The sequence below is a fragment of the Saccopteryx bilineata genome, chromosome 7 (genome assembly GCF_036850765.1).
Source record: "Saccopteryx bilineata isolate mSacBil1 chromosome 7, mSacBil1_pri_phased_curated, whole genome shotgun sequence".
In the NCBI taxonomy this organism is placed as follows: domain Eukaryota; kingdom Metazoa; phylum Chordata; class Mammalia; order Chiroptera; family Emballonuridae; genus Saccopteryx; species Saccopteryx bilineata.
Window position 1 is genome coordinate 62896112 of NC_089496.1, and position 23576 is coordinate 62919687.

Here is a 23576-nt window from a genome sequence, read left to right on the forward strand (position 1 = left end):
ATTCCGAAATCGGACCCAGCCTATTGTTCCGAGCTACCGCCCAATTACTCATGCTCCCGCTGGGCCCCGATGGGCTCGGGCCAGGCCGGGGCGCCACGCGGTCCACAGGAAGAGACGCGTGGTGCGGTACCCCGCCGCCATCTCACGGACACGTGTCCCCTCCTAATTTCTTTTCACTCCATAAATGCAGAGCCTAATTTAAATCCTTTTTTTCCCCTTTTTTTCCAGAGCACTCATTTCTTTCCATTTTGAGTGGGAAGTTTAAGGTGCTCTTCACTTTTCCTTTCTGTTCGCTTTCATGAAAATGCAATAAAGCGGAGGAGTTTATGAGGGGAGCTATACCAGGGGACCGAGACAATTTATCGGAAAGATTAGAAAATCTCGCAGGATTAAACCTCCTCGTGAAAATCAGCAATGGGCTCTCTCGGTCTTAATAACTTTGAAATATGCAACTCCACCTTTTGATAAATTTATTTCATTGGAGTAGTTATGGGGACCGGGCATTTGGTAGGTAATCTGTGTCTGGTCATCAATTACAGTGATTTCCTTGCTTCGGCTCCAGAAAATCAGAATATTCATGAGCTCTCTGGTCTGACTCAGACCTTCCGGAGCCATGAAATTTTCCTGCTGGGGCGAGAGAAGTGTTATCGGTGAATTAGGGACCTAAACGAAACCAGAACTAGATTAGCAGGAGAAACGGGTGACGTCCATTTGTTCGGTCCCAGTCCCCCGTCTTTTAATTCATGAAAAAAGTTTTCGAAGTTCAATTAAATGTGCGCTCCCTTTTTTTTTTTTTTTTTAAATTCACGGGGGTCTGTGGAGGAAGTGGTTTTGGGGTTTTTTTGTGTGTGAAAATGTTTAAATAAATGACTGAGGTTTTTTTTTTCTTCTCTGTCTAGCCAAGCAGAATCGCTACACTTAAAAACAAAACACATAAAATACTGACCAGTCAGGGTTTTCTGCCACCCCTGTCCTTTGTGACGAGAGGACAAGGAGGCAAACGCCAATGGCACCTCTCACAATAGAGGTTTGTTTATTTTAAAAAATTTAATGGAGAGATTGTAGATGATTTGAAATTTCCTTGTGCTAAAACAGAGACGGAGAGAAAAAGAATAATTAGCCCATTCTAACCAACTTGAGCGATAGATCCATAGGCATTTGCTTTGGACAAGAACAGAAGCCTCTTTTGGACCTCATCCTGAGATCTTTTAAACAAATTCGATTTGTTTAATTAGAAATCTTTCTTAAAGGTGAAAATGCACTGGGATTATTTTGAAGAAATTTAACTTATGCCCCGGACGCTTTTGCATTTGGTGAGAGCGTCCTCACGGTATGCGGAAAGTTGTATGTTGGGATGTTGGGTTCCCGGTCAGGGTGCATACCAGAATCAACAAATGAATGCATAAATAAGTGGAACAACAAATCGATGTTTCTCTCTCTCTCTCTCTCTCTCTCTCTCATCCTCCCTCCTTCTCCCTTCCTCTCTCTCTCAAATCAATAAATTACATACATTTTAAACGTTAAAAAAGTTTAAGTTATAGGTGAATAAAGATGGCAAAAATGACGATTTATAATTTTCTGTTGAAAAATACAAGAAGCCCCACCCCCATCCCCCAGTCTTAGAATGTCAGGCATTCCTGCCTGGCTGGTACACACCCTTCTGTTCTGAGGTCCTCTAAGCGGGATGTATTCTTATCCTGATGCGTGTCTTTTTAGGATGTGTTTCTTTACCTTGAGTCTTTATCTGTGTGTACATCTCATGTGCTCACCTGGCCGCAGAAGGTGTTGTGCGTTTCTCTGAGCCCTCACGGCGTCTGATGTGCCTTCCAGACAGGTATATTCAGGTGTTTCCATGAACAAATATTGAATTCACAAGAACTAACCCAAAGAAGAGCCCTTCTTATTTTTTTTATCCCATTGTTATTAAACGCTGTGTTTTTTGGGGGGAGGGTGTGGCACTAATTCTGTGCTTTCTCAACTCGTACGGATTATTAGGACATTTCAAATATTCAAATAATAGGACTGAGAAATATTTCGAAGTTAGGTTTAAGCACGGCAGTAAAGTTCCCACCTTTTTACATTGCCAAATTCATCTCTTTTTTGGTCCTTTGGGATGGATGGCTCCAAACGGCCCTGACAGGTATTTTAAGGCACAAAAATGAGCTTCCCATGATCTCAGGACTGGATGCTGGCCTGACATTCAGTCCTTGTTATCTTTTTTATCAGCTCTCTGAGCCTGGTGAATCCCAGCCTCTTTAGTCTCCTCATCACTGGAATAATGCCGACTCCTTTCTTGAGTACTGAGAGTGGGTTATGGGCACTGGAGCCCCGCGGCTCGGGGTATGAGCCCTGGAACAGATCACTGGAACAGAAAATGCCTGCCTCTGCCTCCTTCAAGCCATGTGACTCTGGGCAAGCCGCTGTCTGAGCCTCGGGCTCCGTTTGAGAAAAGATTAGGAAAAGATAAGGGAAAAGATTGGGCTCTCCGGTCCTCCCCCCTCTCCTGGATGTGGAGATTAATCAGGCCCTGCAGGCTGAGTTCTTAGCGCGTCGCACGACTGCCCCCTAAGTGGAAAATGCCTTACTACCACTGATAGCAAACATCCATTTTTCCCTCCCCTCTCCATCTGTACCTTCAGCTTTTACTTAATTTATATGGAGTCTTTGAAGGAGAAAGCGTTGTTTTCATCAGAAAGTTTTAATCTGCCTCAAAGCGAACGTGACCCGAAGGGAGGTTGCGGCTTGGTGTTCGATCAAGTGATTTTCTTTGTTCATTCCCGGGGAAAAGCACTCCAGGAGTGAAACCAGGGGACCAGGGTTTATCTTCTTCATCACCTCCGAGTGACTCCCCGTGATTTTTGTCATTTTTCCTCCCATTCTCAGGAGGGGGCCAGGAGAGGAGTGATTCCTGTTACTCTTCTCATCGTGGTTATTTAATAACAATAGATGATCGAAACCTAGAAAAGTACTCGGGCCTTCTGATCCGTATTTGCTTCCGATATTTATTCTCTGTCTAATGCCAAAGAACATACGAACCTGCTTTTAATTTAAAAAATAAAAGAAGAAGTCTGGATGGCACAGAATGTGAGTGGCAGCGAGGTAACGAGCCCGCACGTGGAGGAGGACGGTTGGGCTTCCCGGAATCTGTCTCCCCTGGATTCTTGGCGGCCAAGGCAAAAGCTGAAATGCGGAAAAACCAGCATGTGTGTGCATACACACCCTTGCACGTCCATTTTATATTACATTCAAGGGCTCTGCTCTTGGAAAGTTTGCATAAGCAGTGAACCGGGCTTACCTTAGCACCTGACGCTTCTGCTTCTCTGCAAGGCCCTCGAGAAGAAACTGTGAGGCCAGGAGAAATAGGAGATGGTGACCCCACCCTGGAGGAGCTCACGGCTGAGTAGGAAGCGGGTCTTGATCACGAGTCACTGAACAAAGATGCACCAAGGACCCGGCTGCGGGCCAGATTGTGGGCACGGCCCTGGGCACTCGGTGATGAAGAAACAAGGGCTTTCTGCCCGCGTGGAGAGGACACTAGTGGAAGATACAGGAAGGGACACAAAACATAAAATTGTGTTGAGAGTTGTGGTCAAATATATGTCACGTAGAACTTACCATTGTGACTTTACTTTCTTTTTTCAGTTCAGTGGCATTGAGTTCATTCGCACTGGTGTGTGCCCACCCAGCAGCAACACCTTCCCTGTCCAGAACCCTTTCCATCCGGGACCGAAGCTCCGTCCTCATCGGACACTAACCCTCCCTTTCCCCTTCTCTCCAGCTCCTGGCAAAATAATACTAAGCTTAGATGGTTCCTGTGGTCAGTGCTTTGGAAGACAGGAAGAGGATGCTGTCACTAAAATGACGGGGCGGGACAGCAGATGTGGTACCCACCCCAGAGATGGTGGTCTGAGGACGCCTTTGGGGGCTGCAGACAGCTAGGCGGGGCACTGCTGGCCGGCGGGGGAGGCAGGTGCCCACGGGGAAGGGACAGCGTGCCTGAAGGCCCAGAGTCACGGGCGGGTCTGTGTCCTTCGGGAACAAGAAAGAAAGGAGCTCGTGTGGTTGGATCCTGGGCGGGGAGGGTTGCCGGTCGTCAGTCATTATGTGCATTTTTGTATCTGGTCGCAGCTCCCAGAACCACCTCCTACGTCGGCAGTGTCAGTAACCTGGCTTAGAACCCCGAGCCGTGTCCCAGAACTCTGGGCGGTGCCGGCACCAGGACATCACCACGTCCTGACTGGATGCAGGAGGCCCAGTGGGAGATGGTCTGAGAGAGGCAGGTGGCGTCCCCTGCCCCACTGCGGTGTCCTGGAGGGATGGGGTAGGGGTGAAGGAGTGTCCCCGTGGTGCTGGCACCCGGGATGGTGTTTGTGAGGCGTGAGTGGTGGGTTTAGGTGGGGAGGTACGAGTGGTGTGGGAACCGGACAGCCTGACAGGAGGTCCCGTCCGCGGGCTGTCCTTCCGGTCTCTACGTAGAGGAGCGCCCCCTGCTGTCTGAGTACAGGGCCAAGGCTTTTTATTCAATATTCCAAGATCCTGCTTCTTCTGTTGGTTGTTGCTCAGAGGTCTTCCCGTGACTTAGAAAATCATAGTGGTGGATGGATATCTATCCTCGGCTCTCAAGCCTCTGAGGGGTTCTTCTGGACCCCTCTACATTTGAGTCACCAACCTCTGACCCTGATAGTGGGAACTACATAGTTGCATAGATCTTCCAAATAGTATTACTATGTAGCGCCGGCTGTCTATTTGAGCCAGGCTGACAATTGGTGAGGCCTGCCTGAGGTGCATCAGCCCCTCTGCCCACCTGCCTCTGCCCAAGCCCTGTAATTCACGCAGGGGAGATGCTTCTTTGCCTCTTTTTTTATTGCTTGTGGGAACTTTTTAATTTTTTTCCCATTTTCATAGAGAAGGCTTATTGCTGTGGCCGGAGTCTGCATCTACTAACCCATAGGAAAGTTGGATGAAGCTACAGTATTAGCAGCAGATTCTATTGGGAGTTTTTCTTTCCTTATTCTTCTTTTTGAAGAGCAGAGTGGAGTCCTTCGAAACAGATTCTTTTTCACTTTTGAAAAGAGCTTTCTGCCTCATGGAAGCTGATGGCTTGACTTCCATGCCTGTAAAAGCTTTGTTGGTGGGCTCTCAGAAAGCCCCCTCCATCCCCTATCAGGCCTCATCTCGAGGACCCTTCAAAATAGTAACAAACTACAGTGAGCCTCCCCATGATGTTATCCAGGGATCAAATAATAATAACCACTATTTGCAGAGGACCTACCACATGCCAGGAAAATGGTCAATGCAGCTACATGGCTCGACGCACCCGCCTTGCCCCAGCAGCGCAAGGTGGCATTGTGTTACAGGTACCGAGGAACCTTGGTCCCTTTGTCACACAGCATCCCAATAAAGGACAAAGCTGGGATAGGAACTCATTTCCGACTGACCCTACAGTCCCAGGACCCCTCTGACCTGCACAGTGCCTGTTCTCTCCTGCTGTGTCTGCAAAGCAAAGCATCTCAAAAATTTTCAACACGAACTCTCTACAACCAATTTTTTTTTTAGGGTAGACAGACAGACAGACAGACATGACTCGGGCCTTAAAAATGTAGCCCAGCTGGCACACAAGTGGGCGTAGGCTGTTTCCAAACTGTTGCTTTAAATTTTGCCAGCATAGCTTCTGGGCTGGTAGTTCTATTTGCTTTTTAATATATTTTTGACACTGTTTACGGTCAGAGGAATGCTATTCCTTCCCATTGACCCTCCTCCCTGAGGCCAAGCCCAAGGTGTCTAGGGGCCACCTCAGAGGATGTGCACCCCCAGAAGGCCAAGGTGCCCAGCAGGAGGGATTGGGTCAATGACAATTCAATTTTTTTAAAGTAGACTATGTCACAAACACGCGTTGACCAGTGTTAATCTGTAAGATGAGACCCATTGGCCTTCCCCACATTTTCTCGTATTTTCTGTTTCTTCATTTTTTTTTTATCAATAGCTCTCTTTTTTTTTTTTTTTCATTTTTCTGAAGCTGGAAACGGGGAGAGACAGTCAGACAGACTCCCGCATGCGCCCGACCGGGATCCACCCGGCACGCCCACCAGGGGCGACGCTCTGCCCACCAGGGGGAGATGCTCTGCCCATCCTGGGCGTCGCCATGTTGCGACCAGAGCCACTCTAGCGCCTGGGGCAGAGGCCACAGAGCCATCCCCAGCGCCCGGGCCATCTTTACTCCAATGGAGCCTTGGCTGCGGGAGGGGAAGAGAGAGACAGAGAGGAAGGAGAGGGGGAGGGGTGGAGAAGCAAATGGGCGCTTCTCCTGTGTGCCCTGGCCGGGAATCGAACCCGGGTCCTCCGCACGCTAGGCCGACGCTCTACCGCTGAGCCAACCGGCCAGGGCTAATAGCTCTCTTAATATCTTTAATAAGTTTATCTTTCGATAAGTGGATTCACATGATTGATGTCTGTAGGACCCCAGCAGGAAGACGGAGAAGGGAGACCCCAGATAAAGGAAATGAGATCCCTTACTGGCTGCTCTCTGAGTCCGTGTGAGATGTGAACTAATCTGCAGGTGGTTTGTATTCATTAAAAAAGCAAATCCAGCCCCTTTACAAAGAGACAGAGGCACATGGGCGCGGCCCCTCTGTTGGGATAGGTACCAGGAGCCCTGAAAGCCAGCCAGGATTGGAGAAATACTGGATTGCGATCATGTTGTTGTGTGTGTGTTTTTTGGAAACACCTGACTAATTTAATATAAAGTGTTTACACTTCATTCTTTTTTCTGGCAGTGGGCTTTCTATGTAGGTGGTGGAGGATTTCCTGTCAGTTTCGCAAGCTTCAGGGCAGGAGGGTTGCTTAGGTACCCTCTGTGGTCACAGAAACATGAAGGAGGATTTCTTAACCCCCTGTTGTTATCACGTGTGGAGGTGGGTGCCGGATACTGCACAGGGTGCCCTTTCAGTCCTGGATTTGTGAGAAGGGCACAGGTATCTGAATGAAAATGAATCAGAATGGCTTTTTTTTTTTTTTTTTTTCCCTGCAGCTGGAAACGGGAGGCAGTCAGACAGACTCCCGCATGCGCCCGACTGGGATTCACCCGGCACGCCCACCAGGGGGCGATGCTCTGCCCATCCGGGCGTCGTGACCAGAGCCACTCTAGCGCTTGGGGCTAGAGGCCAAGGAGCCATCCCCAGCGCCTGGGCCATCTTTTGCTCCAGTGGAGCCTCGGCTGCGGGAGGGGAAGAGACAGACAGAGAGGAAGGAGAGGGGGAGGGTTGGAGAAGCAGATGGGCGCCTCTCCTGTGTGCCCTGGCCGGGAATCGAACCCGGGACTTCTGTATGCCAGGCTGACGCTCTCCCACTGAGCCAACCGGCCAGGGCCCATTTTTTTTTTTTTAAAGGAATCCCAAACATGGAGTCTGGAAGAAAGATCATCTTTTCCCTAAATGTGTGCTCGGGTCAGCATGGTTGTCTAACAGGACCTCATGGGTGAAACGGATATTTTAAGCATGACTGAGCTTAGCAAGAGCCCTGAGGCGCTTCCTCTACTGGGGTTCAGAAATTTCAAAGGATGAGGGTTAGGGAGGCAGGACATGTGGGCATGCAGCATTGAGGGAAGAGGAGGCTGGAAACAACAGGTTCAAAATGTATCTCAGTGCCCCTGCAAAGTGCTGGCGTGGGCTGAGAATGGGAGTTTAGGAAGATAAGTTCTTCCCATCTGTGGCCCAGTAGAAAGTGGGCCTGGGTGGGTGGAGGGGCTGAGGTGCTGTTTATTCAGATGGGGGGGATGAGGCAGTGCATTTGGGGTGCTAATGCATCTAGTGGGCTTTACTTAGTTGGGGAGATGTGTGTTTGTGGTGGGGGGGTGACTCGTGCCGTTAGGAGGCATATAGAATTGGAAAATGGGCGGGGTCAATTTTGCAATTTCCTGCATCATCTGAGGGGTCAGTGGGTTATCAAAAGGGATAGTGTGTTGTGAAGGCGGACAGAGGCATCTCAGTGTGGGGCATGGGGACATCATATCATGGTGGGACAGGAGCTCTGGGCTGCATGTTCGGGTGACCTGGGTGCCAGCCCCCCCACCTCCTGTGTGGTGTGACGTTTGTAGCTCCAGCTCCCTGGGCTTTGCCATCTTCATCTGCCAAAGGAACACAAGACGTTCAGAGCAGATGCCAAGCTCTGGGGTTGCTTTCAGCTGCAGAAAACAATGACTCCTTACTTGGGGCATTCCTCTCATTTCAAAGATGCCCAGGTTCCGGCAAAACAAAGCAAATGCAACCCAGACCCGGGTGGGGGGTGGGGTGGTGGTGGAGCGGAGCAGACCTCAGGTGAGAGGTCCCCCTGGGTGACCCGGAGAAACGGGAGCCTGCCCCTCCCTGCGCCCCGTGCCCTACTTAACAAGCATTGCACAGAGCCTGGCCCGCTCCACGGGGAACAAGCGCTGACTTCAGGCCTTACCCTGGGTTTCAGGTCACTCTGATTGTTTGCAAAACATGTTCCTTTTTTTTTTCTTGCCACTTGCCAGTACCTGCTCCCTCTGTGAGTAAAACACAAACACCTCCTCGGGGAGGTTGTGCGGCCTGTGCCCTGGCCTCCCAGGCCCTCTGCTGGGGGTGAGCAGGCATGGAACTTGCGCTTGGGGACCGCAGTGGCTTTGACAAGAAATTTAAGGAGGTGGCTCCACAACTTATTCCACTGAAGGGAGGAGATAAAGATAACTAACTCCTTTACATTTTCAGATCCTGTTTTTAGTTTTATTGGAGTCTAGGATTTGGGATACGATGTTTGAAGAAGAGATTGATGCTTGAGAGCCTTCTTTTTGCTAGTTTGGGGTTTGACAGTGTTCACGTAAAGCGCAGTCACGTGTTGTAAATGCTGCCCCTGTCCTGATCTTAGATCCACATGGCTGCCTGAGCAGGCGTCCTGGGGCGAGTGTTTCTGAACTTCCTGTGCGGAGGGCTCGGGTCTCCAGACGGAGGATGGCGCGAGAGGACCATCTCCGCTGAGGTCTCCAAGTTCAGAGCCCCCACGGACGCCTCGCGTGGCGGGCCACCGTGTTTTTCCGAAGTTCTCCCATAGTGCGACGCTCTTCCATCTTTCCAGGCAGCTCCCTTTGAACCCTAAAAGTCAGGCTGTAGGACATAGAGCAGATCATGTTCGTGAGGCAATGCCAAGGTGCGGATTGTGGGGTGGGAGAAAGTTTGCTCAAACCCAAAGTCCCTACTGGACCTGTGGTGAGCAGGTCACCGCCATGGTGACCGGGTGACCGAGTGGCAGCTCTTATGGACCAGCCCTCACACCGTCCACCCTGCTGTTCGGACCTAATCGTAGGCTTTGGCACATTTTGCTTCACGGGCCGGCTTTCTTAAGTTCCAAAGAGACGCTGGGACGGCTGCTAGCCGTTTGATTCACTCTGTAATTTGGATAATAGTCTAGGGGGATAAAACAAAACAAAACTGAACACCTAAAATCAGAAATGATGCTAGGTATTTAAAGGGTCAGAGTGTCAATAAAAATTTACCCTCTGATGTTTCTTAAGTCATTGAAAAGAGCAGACAGTGCCAGTGAACCCCGTTTCTACTGGACATTTAAGACAGAAGCACTCTCTCAACTAGCGTTTTACTCATGAAATGCCTGGGTTGTCATTTTATGACATCCAATTTTATCTATCTTTTACAAAAACAAACAACAACAACAAACTCAACTATTGGGGTAATTAAAACAAAACAAAAATGGAGTTTTCCCCTTTGGGATCCTTTGGTCAGCCTTTCCAAAGTACAGAGCTGGAGGTCCTTCCGGCTGAATGGGAGGGAATGAGAGTTTCCCCTGTGATTAGATTTGTGTTGCCAAGGTAGGAATTTAGCACTTTGGATGCATTTTGGCAAAGTCGATCACCTGTTCATCAAACGCAGTGCCCCACCTCTACCTCTGTCATCCCCCAAATCAAAACAAAACAAAACATGAACCAACAGAGTTCTGTGGGAATGCCAGTTTTGTTTTTGCTTAATAAGTAACTTGTTTGCAAGGACAGTGAGCCTTCTGCGTCTGGATGTTTTTTCCCCCCAAAGTACCGGTGACTCATCAGGTTAACTATATTGAATTTTTGTGGGGGCAGGTGTTCCACTGTCTAGTTCTCCAAGAACTTCTCCTGGGTCCGGGGAATGCTTCTGTAAACCGGAACGTATGACCATCTGGGGCACCCTGTTCCCTTTCTGTCCCCATCACGGAGTTGACAGTACTTTGGATCCTCTGTGGTTTCTCCACAGCAGTAAAACTACCTGAACTTCTGGAAATGGGGCCAGCCATCAGATTAAATAATGAAAAAGGATACTGTGACATTATGCTCTAAAATGTATGTTTACAAGTCCCAGAGTACGCCACCAAGGAGTACCACAGTCAAAGAAGAGACAGCCAGGGAGAAGCTGGGTAGGTAATGAATGATCTCAGGTTCCCTGGTCCATTGTCTCTGCGATCCAGGCTTCTCCATCATTCCAGAAAGAAGGCAGGGGGCGGGCATTTTTCCTTCACACCACCTAAAATGAATACTTTGAAGGCACCGAGCTAGAGGCTATTTTTTAAAAAAGCATATTCATCTTGAAGGGCTTAAACTAATTTAAATAGATAGTAAAAACGTAAGCTCCTGAGAAGAAGATGGACCGAAGACACTAGGAGACTTAGGAGGTGCTGTCAGGTGTTACAGACAGTGGAGAAACGGGCTGGTGGGCGGTGGGGGGGGTAGGACCACCAGCCTCAATAGCAGTCACAGGATTGAGACGAGCCATCTAGTTCCTCTTCTGACATGAGAAAAAAAAGGAAATGGACCATAGGCCATTTTTCCTTCTTTTCATAAAGACGTGCCCCCCTTGAGGTGGTAGCAAAGAGTATACCTTGTTATATGGAAGCATTTTTCAGAAGAGGATTCTGAAAGGACTTTGCAAAATTGTGAGGTCCTCGATGAGTTGTGCATCCTCCCAAAGAGGCAGGTTTGGACGGGCTGTTCTTTTTATAGCAATTTTTAAAAAGATTTTATTTATTCATTTTAGAGAGCGAGAAGGGGGAGGAGCAGGAAGCATCAACTCCCCTATGTGCCTTGACCAGGCAAGCCCGGGGTTTTGAACCGGCAACCTCAGTGTTCCAGGTTGATGCTTTATCCACTGCGCCACCACAGGTCAGGCTGGACAGGCTGTTCTTAACCACGTTTGAGACATGTCAGGAGGCTCTGTCATGATGTGTCTGTGTGTTCAGGTGTTTTTATACAAATCTAAATGCCGAACCCATTTTCAAAATCCTGGGTAGTAGGACCTCCCTGGGTAGTAGGACCTTGTCCGCTTACCACGATCTCCTCATAAACAGTTCTGGGGTCAATAACATTTTATCTAAATCACTGTCTGCCGCTCTCTAAATAGGAGTTTCCTTGCAAGTGTCGGTGTTCAGTGAACTCAATGAAATCGTCGACATACACGCTCCTGGATGTGGGTGGGGGTTTTTGCATGGGTGGTGCAACCATCACACCTTTCGGACGAACCATTTCTACCAAAATAAGGAAAAAGAAGCGCTGTGTGTGGCCGCTGGACAGCAGGCTTTCCTAATGGGTGTATGCAGCAGGCACCTATTAGTGGCATTGACAGCTTGGCCAACACCAGCAAGGCATGTCATTGCCCAGAAATGGGCCCTGCCACCGGTGTCCAGAGACGCAGCCAAAACCACAAAGCTGGAGGCCTCTCCCTCCGAGCCTGGCCTCCACTTGGACGCCAGAACCCTCAGCTGGTCCCTACGGGACACAGGCCTGCCTTGTTAGGAAATCAGCAAAGTTTGGGAGCCCATGCCACCTCCCGTCGCTCTGTGTACAGTAACCGAGAGTGGAGCGAGGGCTGCGAGCACGCCCTGCCAGGCGAGCTATAAATATAGACTACTCTCTTAATTCCACTGGCGTTAGTCATGGAGGGACAGTGTGAGTTTTATAAACTTATAAGGAATATACAAACAGTTCCCAATTTAAAATAACTTGGAGTAATTTTTAAGTGTGTGAAAAGAATATATATATATATTTCTCTTTCTCTCTCTCTCTCTCTCTCTCTCTCTCTCTCTCTCTCTCTCTCTCTCTCTCACACACACACACACACACGTTTCTGACCCTGTCCACTTAAGCATAGGTGACAGGCAATAGGGTGATGGGTGTATCTGTCTGTGGCCATGCCCAGTGGTGACAACACTGAGGAAAAGTTTCAGCAGAATCATCCATTCTGTGGGGATCTCTCTCTCTCTCTCTCTCTCTCTCTCTCTCTCTCTCTCTCTCTCGAAACAGTAAAAATAAAGGCAGGCTGAGGGTGTGAGGTGTCCTTGTCACCCCCCAGACCAGCATAGGTCCTGCCTGGACCTTCAAAGGGCCTCCCCCCTTTCTTTGATTTTTTTCCTGTTAGAATTTGTTCATCTTTTCTAAATTTGTAGGTAGGCTTTGAGTATGAGCTTAGAAGAAAGAATTTTAGGACACTTTTAGAATAGATGAGACTAGTTGGATTTCTTTTTTTTAGGTTTCTATTTCATAAAAATAAAAAGAGTGGGGGAGGTCGGTCTCTCTCCCTGTTTCTGACTCGGACTTGATCCGTCGCCTTCTTCCTTGCCACCATCAAAGGGGACCTCTCTGGGATGTGGCTTTAACTCCATTTTCCCAGATGTTTCTGTAAACACAATGCTCATTGGCATATTTATCCTCCACCTGGGGAGTAGGTAAGAGGGTCACAGACACAGTGACCTCCCCCACACACAGATTAGATGGCTGTCCCTCTTTTATTTTTTCCTGAATATCAGAGAATAGCATCATTTAGTTCATTTAACAGGCAATCTAGTCTTTCTTCCCTTCTGTGAAGATTCTGGGGTTCCAGTGCGCCTCTCCACCAATTTGCCACCAGTATACCTGTGACTGGGTCATGGCACCTGTGAAGAGAGGGGCTGACAGGGCTCATTCTGCCACCTGTGGGTCACGAAAGTCAAAATTTAAGAAAGAAAAGCACAGGGGAAGCACCTGTGGACCATCCCACAGCATGGACGAACCATGAACACATCGTGCCAAGTGGAAGAAGCCAGGTCGTGTGTCTGACCTATTCATATGAAATGCCTGGAATAGGCAGGTTCATAGAGACAGAAAGTAGGTTAGTGATTGCCTAGCACTGGACAGGGGCTGGGGGCTGGGAGATGAATACGGAAGCCACCACTCTATACACTTTAGGTGGGTGAATTGTATGTGAGTCATATCTCAACAAAGCTGTTGAAAACATGTGAAGGGAGGAAAGAACATCGTAACCCACCGTCACCAGCACCAGCAGCTCAGCCAGAGGGCGGTGCCTGACCTGCCCCCTGCTTCTCGCTTAGTTTTTCTCGTCGGTTACAAGCCTCCTTTGTATCTTGACACTGATGGCTGCTCTTTCTTTTGCTCCCACTAATTAGCTCTTGAGGTTTTTATTTCAGAATGGGGCCATTATAACTCCCCTCACCTCTGCTTCCTCTGGCGCCTTCCTCTTTCCCCCTTTTCTCGGAATGCTTCTTGGATCCTGGAGGCTGAAGTGACCCAATGAATATTGTCTGGAGGCTATTGTTTCTTTTGTTCACCAGTGAAACATCCGCCGACTCCTCCAGTGGCCGTCAATGTCTCGGCTTCCCCTGTACACTAGGGAGCGAGGCTCTTCTCGGGGCTGCTGTTTCTATGAGCCTTGATTGTATCAGTGGACGAGCCTGACCCTGGGGAAGACACAGGCTGTTTTTCCTCCTCTATGATCATGTTTCGATCTTGCTGAGACCTGTGAATTGGTGCAGAGAGTGAATTCTGTCCGTCTGTCTCATGAATAAGACTTGAAGGGTTCCAGAGGCCATACATAGAGTCTCCCTGCGTCTCATTGGTCTGACTTCCCCATAGTAGAGGCGTTGATATATAGTACCGTCTGCACCCATCTAGTGTATCCCTTGTTGCAACTTAGCAATGACCCGTGCCGATAAAACTGACAGGTCTCCACCTTGTCGTTTGTGCTGAAAAATGTCCTCCAAGGCTCTACTTGCTGTAAGTCAATAAATAAAGAAGGCTTAGTCGGGCACACGTTATCTCCTTAACATCACCTGGACGCTTGAACCTTTTCCAGAAAGTTGTGGGTTCCTGGGTCTTACTCTTCTTTTCATCTAAGTGGTGTACCCTGGGGAGGAGAAAAGTGTATCAGGACTTGTGATGTCATTTTCTTTTCCTGACGGAGGCAGACCTCAAAAGGAGAGTGTCACGAGGAGAACTCCCTGGCCTTTTACTTTAGACAGCAGTATCAGGCTGAAACGTGGTGCCTCCGTGGGGCAGGGTGGGCAGAGGACTTGAAACGTGGTGCCCCCGTGGGGCGGAGTGGGCAAAGTGCTTGAAACGTGGTGCCCCCATGGGGCAGAGTGGGCAAAGGGCTTGAAACATGGTGCCCCCCATGGGGCAGAGTGGGCAAAGGGCTTGAAACATGGTGCCTCCGTGGGGCAGAGTGGGCAGAGGACTTGAAACGTGGTGCCTCCATGGGGCAGAGTGGGCAGAGGACTTGAAACGTGGTGCCTCCGTGGGGCAGAGTGGGCAGAGGACTTGAAACATGGTGCCTCCGTGGGGCAGAGTGGGCAGAGGACTTGAAACGTGGTGCCTCCGTGGGGCAGAGTGGGCAGAGGACTTGAAACGTGGTGCCTCCGTGGGGCAGAGTGGGCAAAGGGCTTGAAACATGGTGCCCCCCATGGGGCAGAGTGGGCAAAGGGCTTGAAACGTGGTGCCTCCGTGGGGCAGAGTGGGCAGAGGACTTAAAACGTGGTGCCTCCGTGGGGCAGAGTGGGCAGAGGACTTGTGGTTGGCAGGCAGGCAGGTCTGAGTTTGAAGCCCAGGCTTGCGGCCGAGCGATTATTTCATCGGCCTGTGAACAGCTCTGGACAATTATTAAATCTCTGTGCTGCCAGCTGGACATCTACAAGTTGAGGATAATGATGCCGCCTGAGCCCACGTCATCGTTAGGTAGTTGAATGGTGTATGTAAGATACTGAGACTGTTGTCCGGCCATGGAGAGTGCTCAGTGAGTATCAACTTCATGTTAATAGGAGGTAGTTCTGTATTCAGACTCAGGTTGCATCCCTTTAGGGGGGACCAGATGGTAGTTGTGAAAAAGAAGACAGGACTTTATTTAGGTGATTAGAAACTCTGAATGAGCTCACTCAATGTGATGATTTAAAAAAAAAGATTTAATGATTTTAGAGGGGGAAAGGAGAGAGAGAAAGAGAGAGAGAGAGAGAGAGAAATGGGGTTGAGGAGCGGGAAGCATCAGTTCATAGTACAGTAGTTGCTTCTCATAAGTGCCTTGACTAAGCAAGCATGGGGTTTCGAACCAGTGGCCTCAGCATTCTAGGTCGATGTTTTATCTACTGCGTCACCACAGGTGAGACAAGATGATAATGTTATTTTAAAGACCGTTCAGAGAGACCCCAAGCATCCTGCCTCGGTGGAGGAAAGCCACCGCTGGTCTCTTAGCCCCCGTGCAGTCCAAACTTTAAACCAGTTGAGCAGTGTTAGAGGAGGCCAGGGGGCAGCTGTGTCTCTGTGGCGCCTGAGCTGTAACCGAATCAGGCATTCGGAGGGAGATCAGGATGACTATGTTGGAATTTAGAAGGCTCGCAGAAATGGCCAGTTCCAAAGGGGAACGTGACCACACAAGTGCTTGTTGCTTATGAACTGGAGGCAGATTGAATGGCCCCGAAGCTTCCTGCAGGAGGCTGCCTACTCCCGCATGCTCTGGAGTGGTCACAGCTCAGGGCCACCTCAGGAGGTGTGCATGGTAGGAGAAGACAGCTAACAAGACAAAAGTGAGGAGTGAAAGTCCTAAACTTGACACTCAATATGCCCCCAGCATTGCAGGAAGTCCATAGGTTAACATCAAGACGGCGTGTCCAGGGGCCTTCCTGTTAGGAAGCTAACATAACTGAAGATTGAATCTAAAAACCCTTTCAAAGATTGCAAGGAACTCCTTCCTATTCACCGAACTTGGGGAGAATTCATAGGCTCGCTGGTTCACTACTTTCAAAAATTCATAGATTCACTGGTTCAAACACCATGGCCCACCCCATCCCTCACTAGGTTATCCCTGCTCACCTAGAATTCTGTCCCAGCCCCTTCTGCGTCCCTCTGGGTGTGTTCCCAAAGCTCCAGTTCTGGGGATGACCTTGCAGTGGGCACACTGACTACTTTGGGTTCCCGCAGAAGAACTCCTGTGACCTAGAAGTCTAAGCATTACAAAGTATCTTTTTTTTGGCTACTGCTGGTTGGATGTTTTCTCCCTGCTCAGAAGGTGGTGCTGTCTCTTGTCATGGAGAAGAGAAACTTTGTTGCCAATGTGGTTTTCTTTTGGAAACATTTAAGATACAGGGATTGCTTGCCACTTGAACTTGGGGGTTCCCTGCCTGACTGATCCCGCAGGGTGGCTAGTTTGTTTGGAAGTCCTCTTACACTCGGCCTGGGATTCCTAGGCTGTGCTCTGGGCACTTCTCCTTTGCGTCAGGATGTCAAGAAACTTGACATTTTCTTATCTTTTTTTTTTTTTTAAAGAAAATTAGGCTCTGTGTGTATGTATACCTACATACATACATACATACATTTATCTCCAATTTTTGAGTCTGTGTGTGTGCTGTACCAGGTTTATTTCTGTTTTATTTCATGGATCTAAGCACTCTCCCATAAGCCTGCTCTTCCATCCCAGCTGCCTTAGAGAACTCCGCACTAATAAGACCAGTGAGATGTGGCAACTCTGCCTGAGCCTGGGAAGCTTCTCTGCCCCTCCCTGCTCTGCCTGCTGTGACAGACGCCTGTGCTTGTCTGATCTGCTCTTGGGCTGATCATGTGGGGAGGGGCGTGTCCTTACAGGCAGAAAGGAGGACAGAAGGGGATGTTAGTGGGCTTTCTGCCCCAGGTGGGTTCTCCTGGCCTCACCTAGAGCTCCTGCAGTGACCACGGCTCCTGGGGATGGGTCACCTTTCTGTCCGAACTGGAAAATTCAGCCAACTGGCACTCTCACTGCTTGTCCTCGGGGAGGGGTCCCCAAGGGGGACCCCAGGTAGGCTGAGCTGTCTTCTCCCTTCCTTGCCAACATGACCTAGCCGAGTACCTGGCGAGGGGACCTTGTTCCTCCCCTTACCTGTGGCTAAGTGCTCGCTGGGGGACAGTGCCAGCAGCCTTTAGGTGGGCTCTGGTGTTTAGTTGACTCAGCTGGGGTCCCTCTCGTCCTCTTCTTTCCCATGGTATCTGATGGTGTCAGTTCCTCTCCTAGCAAGATGTGAACACCTCAAAATTTCTCTGGCCCCTATGGTTTGCCCTGATGCACGCTGAAAGTTCAAGTGCATTTCCCAGAGTTAACAGCAGTTCATGCCTGATGATGTGTGTCCGTTAGGACAGAGATCCCTCATTTTATAGGGAGCAGTGGCGTGTTACCTACGGTAACCCAGAAATAACCAAGATGTCCCTCAATTAGTCTGGATATTGACTCAAAAATGTGACCTCATTTGAACGCCCCTTGAACTAAATTCTATCCTTGAGAAATTATTCGGGATAAAACTGTTTCCATTTTTAAAAATGATGTGGCTAAGTGGTCCGTTTGCTGTTTCTGTGTCTCCAGTGAAGAGGTTGAGTCCTCCCTCTTCCAGAAAATCACTTTATTATCATGTATGCTTTCTAAATGGTTTCTCTGAGGGCAAGATTGTGAAAGAATTTATGGTGAGAACAAAAACTAACGTTTTTTAAAAACCCTAGAAAGAGAGGGAGGTAGTTAATGGCCAATGCATATGATGTTTTTCCTGTCCCCAAAATGAAGACAATGAGCTTTTAGTGCAGGGCCATATTTTTATGAGACTGTGACCCCCACCAACCAGTCCCTTTACGGACATGCCATTTGCTTTTCCAGCAGTTTATATAGGCTTTTGTTTTTTATTGTTGGCCATTGTAAGAATTCCAATGACTAGAAAAATTCTGTGGGCAAAATCAATTGCCTTTCCCCCTAACCACTCATCTATTTATATATGTTTATTTATAGTGGCTTTTATTTCCTTTTTATTTTTCAACACAGAAACACCTTTAATCCTACTAGGTGTGCTCCTTTTTCATGGAAGCCAGGGAAGAGGTTCCCTTCCTCTCGCCCACCGCTCTGTAATTGGCCACTTGGTAACTGGACTAAATTTAAAGTTTTGGCATTCACACAGAGCATCCATCCATCTGCTGGCGAGACACACTGCCCAGGGCTTTTCAAGAAATCCCTTAATAGTTCCGAACACTAATAATATTTATATACATTATGATGAGACAGAATTTACAGCAGGCTTCTGGGGCTGGCTCCAGAACTCCTAATCCTGAGGCTACTGCATGTTCTCTCTGCCTGTCTCCCGGAATTCTCGCAGATGGTCCTGCAGCCGGGGGCACATCCGGTTTCCAATGCTGTAGTGGCTGGAGGTTACCCCTTAGTCCACAAGTCACCTGTCATCTTGAGCTCCTCCTCCTCTTACCATCACTTGTTTTTCCCTGGAGTATTTGATAGATGTCAGTGCACACCTTACGTCAGGTGGCACGGGGGAACTCCGAGGTGTGTGGTCCCTGTAAGATGAATTGTTCCATCTCCGAAGGGCACGGTTTTCAGAACTCTAAGCTGTTCTGAAACTCCTTCAGAAATATTTCCCATCCACGACACAGCTCCGGTTCCCCGTCCCGTGTGCTGCTCGTGGTGAGAACTGACTGCCCATGTGGTTCCATTAACGCCCCTTTGTGGGGGGTCTCAGTGGACCACTGCCCAGCATCTGGTGGAGCGGGGGACAGACAGACAGAATGCAAAATGTATCTGCAGACTCTGCTATGCATCACTGATTTATCTTTCCTCATTTTCCTCACTCTGGAGATGCCCAGAGTTTGCATCTGGGTGTAATCAGTGCCAAGCAAGTGCACCGGACTTTTGTTTGTTTGTTTGTTTTTTCTGTTCTTTTAAATGCTCGAGTGTTTGGTAGTCCACGAATGGCTATGGTGTCTTCTACCCGTCGTTTTCTATAGTGTTTTATTTAGATTGTCAATGAGGGAAAGGTGGATGGGGGAGACATTTGGTAATGATGCAAGCAGGCCCAATCTTTTCTACACTAAATCCCCGGAGACATGAATGGCATCATTACTGTGTTCCAGTTCAGGGGTTTTCAAGCACCGGGTCAAGGCATCCGGGAGGTTGACTCTTTTTGCAGGCCGGGGCTGGTCTGTGGACCGATAGTTAAAGACCACTGTTCTAGTTTGATCCTTTTAAAAAGTAATTGAGCATTAGTGCACACTAAGTCTTTTTAAGGTGTTTCAGCGAGGAGCACATTCAAAATGCAGGAGCAGCAGAGCATAATGCCTTTTAAAGCTGTGATAATACACAGTCATGTTCACCTGGGGCCGCTACATTATCACAGGCCTCAGGCAGCTGCTAAGGTGGATGGCTGCCCCATGTTATAGATGAGCAAAGAGAGGGTCCGGGTCATGGATGCTAGGGACTCCTCCGAGATCCAACCCGCAGTAAATAGGCTGGACTTCGCCCCGGCCCTTCTGACTCGGAATGCGGGGAATATCCTCCTTGTCTCCGTGAATCTCTGAGTGTGACTGTAGGACTGTCGTTGCACATCTGACGTGGGACACAGGGTCCAGTGGTTCTCCATTTGGGGACTTCACGTGTGGGTGACTGGTTTGATATTGGTCACTGGAGCCATTTGCTGGGCACTGACCGAGAGGAGGCCGATGAGCCGCACTCAGACTGACCACCTCTCCCCTCTGCCCCACAGCGTGCCCGAGTGCGTGCGGGAAGCGGGCGTGCTCCGAGAACAACGAGTGCTGCCACCCCGAGTGCCTGGGCAGCTGCAGCGCGCCCGACGACGAGGCGGCCTGCGTGGCCTGCCGCCACTACTACTTCAACGGCGTCTGCGTGCCCAGCTGCCCGCCCAACACCTACCGCTTCGAGGGCTGGCGCTGCGTGGACCGCGACTTCTGCGCCAACATCCCCAACGCCGATAGCACTGAAGGCGAGGGCTTCGTGATCCACGACGGCGAGTGCATGCAGGAGTGCCCCTCGGGCTTCATCCTCAACGACAGCGACAGGTCAGTCTGGGGCAGTGGGTGGGCCTACACCCCTCCGCCGCCCAGGGAGCTGGCCTGAACCCCTTCCGCCGCCCAGGGAGCCGGCCTGAACCCCTTCCGCAGCCTTGGAGCGCGCCTAAAACCCCACCGCCAGCCCTGCAGGCAGCCTGTGTCTGAACTGGCAGGTGCTAAGCGTGAGCAGTTGCTGAAAAGAACCTCCCCTTTCCATCAGCACCTTCTTTCTTTCTTACCCCTCCCTCTGCTCCTCATTTTTCTTCCTAAACACTGAGACTTTGCTTGGGAACTTCACCCAGGAAGTTCCGTTCTGGCAACACGCGTTGCCTCTGCGCATGTCTGCCGGGCTTCTCTAAATGTGTTGGTTCGTCTTTGTACAGAGCCCTGCGTTAGCCTTTGCTACAATGTATCAGGGATATAAGCCAGAGCAACAACACTTAGGAAGCAGCAGCTCAGTTGTAAGGGGCCAGAAGCTTCCTTCACGATTAACACCAGGGGATCCTTATGTTCCTGGTTCTTCAGAACCATTCTTCAAACATAAAATACCACCAGAAGAGTCAACAGTGATTTTGAATAGGATGTGGAACTCCCGTGTATTGCCGCAGTCTGTTTCTGTAGGCTGCATCGAGTGCATCTCCATAAAGGGGAGTCTGTTTTCTGAGTCCTCTTTGAAAGTGCTGTGCACACATCAAACTGAAGGGTAGAACTCACATTAGTTGGTAATGCTGAATGTAGAATAAGTTCCTGCCAACTTTATTGGTAATACCCCCAAACTGGAAACCACTCAGATGTCTCGCCATAGGTAAGATGCTTTAAGCAAACTGTGGTACATCCCCACCAGGGAATAGTATTCAGCAAGACTAAAAAGGAACAAGTTATTGAAATACACAGTGACTCGATGGATCTCAAGGACATTACACACAAGGTTGTTAAGCTAATTTCAAATGGTCACACATACTATACATACTGTATGAGTCCACATATATAACATTCTCAGAATGACAAATTATAGAGATGGAGACTACAGTAGTGGTTGCCAGGAAGGAGTTGGGGACATGAGGGTGGGTGACTGTAGGGATCTCTGTGGACCAGTGCTCTACCTTTTTTTTTTTTTTTTTTTTCTTAATTCAGAGAGAGGAGGGGAGGCAGAGAAACAGATACCCACATGTGCCCAGAAAAGGTTCCACCCGGCAAGCCCACTAGGGGTGATGCTCTGCCTATCTGGGGCTATTGCTCTGTTGCTTAGCAACCAAGCTCTCCTTAGCGCCTGAGGTGGCAGCCACGGAGCCATCCTCAGCACCTGGGGCCAACTCATTCCAATCAGGCCATGACTGTAAGAGAGAGAGAGAGAGAGAGAGAGAGAGAGAGAGAGAGAGAGAGAAGTGACAGGTGGAAGGGTGGAGAAGCAGATTGGTGCTTCTCCTTGTGCCCTGACCAGGAATTGAACCTCACACATCCACATGCTGGGCCGGTGCTCTACCACTGAGCCATCTGGCCAGAGCTAGTGCTCTATCTTGACTGCAGTGGTGATGACAGAAGTGTGAAGATAACATAGAATTATACACATATGTTGTAGCGGGGCTCATTCCCTGGTTTTGAGATAGTTATCGTCATTATGTACAATGTAACCATTGAGGGAAACTGGGTGAAGGGTACACGGGACTCCTTACCACTTTTGGTGCTTCTGTATTTACTTCAAAGTAAAAGGCTTTTAAAGAGGGAGGGGCTGGGGCAGTATATTATACGTAGTTTAGTTAGAAGGAGTAAAAGACCAAGTAAAAACGCAGACAGGAAAGCAGCTGAAAGTAGCTACGCCCCACACCAGAAGTGAGAACATGGCTGCATAGGATGGTAGAGGCAAGAGAAATGCCCTCGGCTATGGATGGCCCAGTTCCTTGGGAAACCTTGCCTGCCATTTTCCCACCATGAAATAGAACCATACCAGGGAAATCTGGTTTACCTATAAGCTTTTAAACAAAACGCAACCCTGCACCTTTGCCTTAGATTATGCAATAAAGTTCCAGGGGAAATGAAAGGTACTGATGAAAAGAGCTACAACTTACACTGTTGTCTTGAGTGTTTTTTACTTATCTCCGTGAATTTTAAACCATCGAATGCGCTTTTAAACTTCACAATATAAATATGATGGCTCTCCACCTCACCATGCTGTTATTTACCCAACCCCATAACGTCTTATTTGTTTTGTTCGGAAGTCCACTCAAATGCTGATCCGTGCTCTGTGGTTCAGGGGCTAGATGAGCATTTTGCTCACTATTTCCTCAATCACGGTAGGTAAGCAGGAAAAGTGCCAGTCCCTGACGGTCGGTGGCTGGTCGTGTGTTCAGGAGAGCATTTGAAATAGTAGCTCATTACGGAGTAAATGGAAGTTCCCTGCTTTTATTGTGCATGCAGCGAAAACAACATTTGGATCAATTTACAAGTTTCTGCAAAACACTGTCAAATAATTTCAGTTGTGCTCTAGCAAGAACAGAGTGTGGATCTGGGCAATGCCACATGCCTTTCAGAATTCCTCACCAGGCTCTACGGGGCCGCTGGCGGCGGAAGTTAGGCTCCTTTTGGTGGCAGCAGACACACTGCTGCCCCTTCACTGCCCCTGTCTAGCCTGCAGGGCGCACGGAGCTGGAGCCGTGACTTAAGAGAGCAGCCCCGTTCTCCTTGGAGGGCTCCGGCGCCTCCATTCTGCGAGGCTGTTCCTCCCCGGAGGGACCAGCTGGCTCACCAGTCGCCAGCCTGTGATACGCACATACCTCGCGGAGGCATGGTGTGTTTTGTCTGAAATAAGCAGCACGCTCTCTCCTCTTGTTTGCAGCCTGCGTGGCTGATCCTAGGTGGGCTTGGGGATGAGGTACAGGGTGACCCGAGTCAAATGTTTCAGGACGGTTGGTGTTTATAGCGAGTGCGACTCAAGGGAGAACATGTCCGTCTGGTGGTGTCCGCACAAGGAGACGACTCTGACTTTTGTTGGTTCTTTATTTTGCAGTAGTATGTTCTGCATCCCCTGTGAGGGTCCTTGTCCCAAAATCTGCGAGGAGGAAAAGAGGACAAAGACCATCGATTCGGTGACTTCTGCTCAGATGCTCCAAGGCTGTACCATCTTCAAGGGCAATCTGCTTATTAACATCCGGCGGGGCAGTGAGTACTCCCTCCCCTGGGAGAGAGGGCTGGGCCCCTTGTTTTTGGTGTGTGTGTGTGTGTGTGTGTGTGTTGATGCCTTTTCCACCCATCCGAGACCCACCCCTAACATCTGGGCCCCAGGAAACAGCGCGGTGTGTCAGCCTTTGCCTGGCACCTTTGAATTTCCCTCAGAGATAAAGAACCAGATCGAAAGGCAGCCTGCTTTTTAGTCACCGGCCCAGAGTTTATGGCTGTCGAGGGTCATTCCTCATCTTTCTGTGCGTTGCCCCCTACGCAGGGGCGGGGCGCGCTGTCCAGACACACGCAA

The 23576-nt window shown here is 49.3% G+C and overlaps 1 protein-coding gene across 1 annotated transcript in view; it reads left to right on the forward strand.

The window, feature by feature from the left end:
• The window catches only part of IGF1R (insulin like growth factor 1 receptor), a 224686-nt gene that overhangs the window by 162869 nt on the left and 38241 nt on the right, over positions 1-23576 (forward strand). The window contains exons 3-4 of the mRNA XM_066239567.1: positions 19807-20119; positions 23115-23266. Of these exons, the coding sequence (XP_066095664.1) occupies positions 19807-20119; positions 23115-23266 (465 nt within the window). The remainder of the gene's footprint in view (positions 1-19806; positions 20120-23114; positions 23267-23576) is intronic.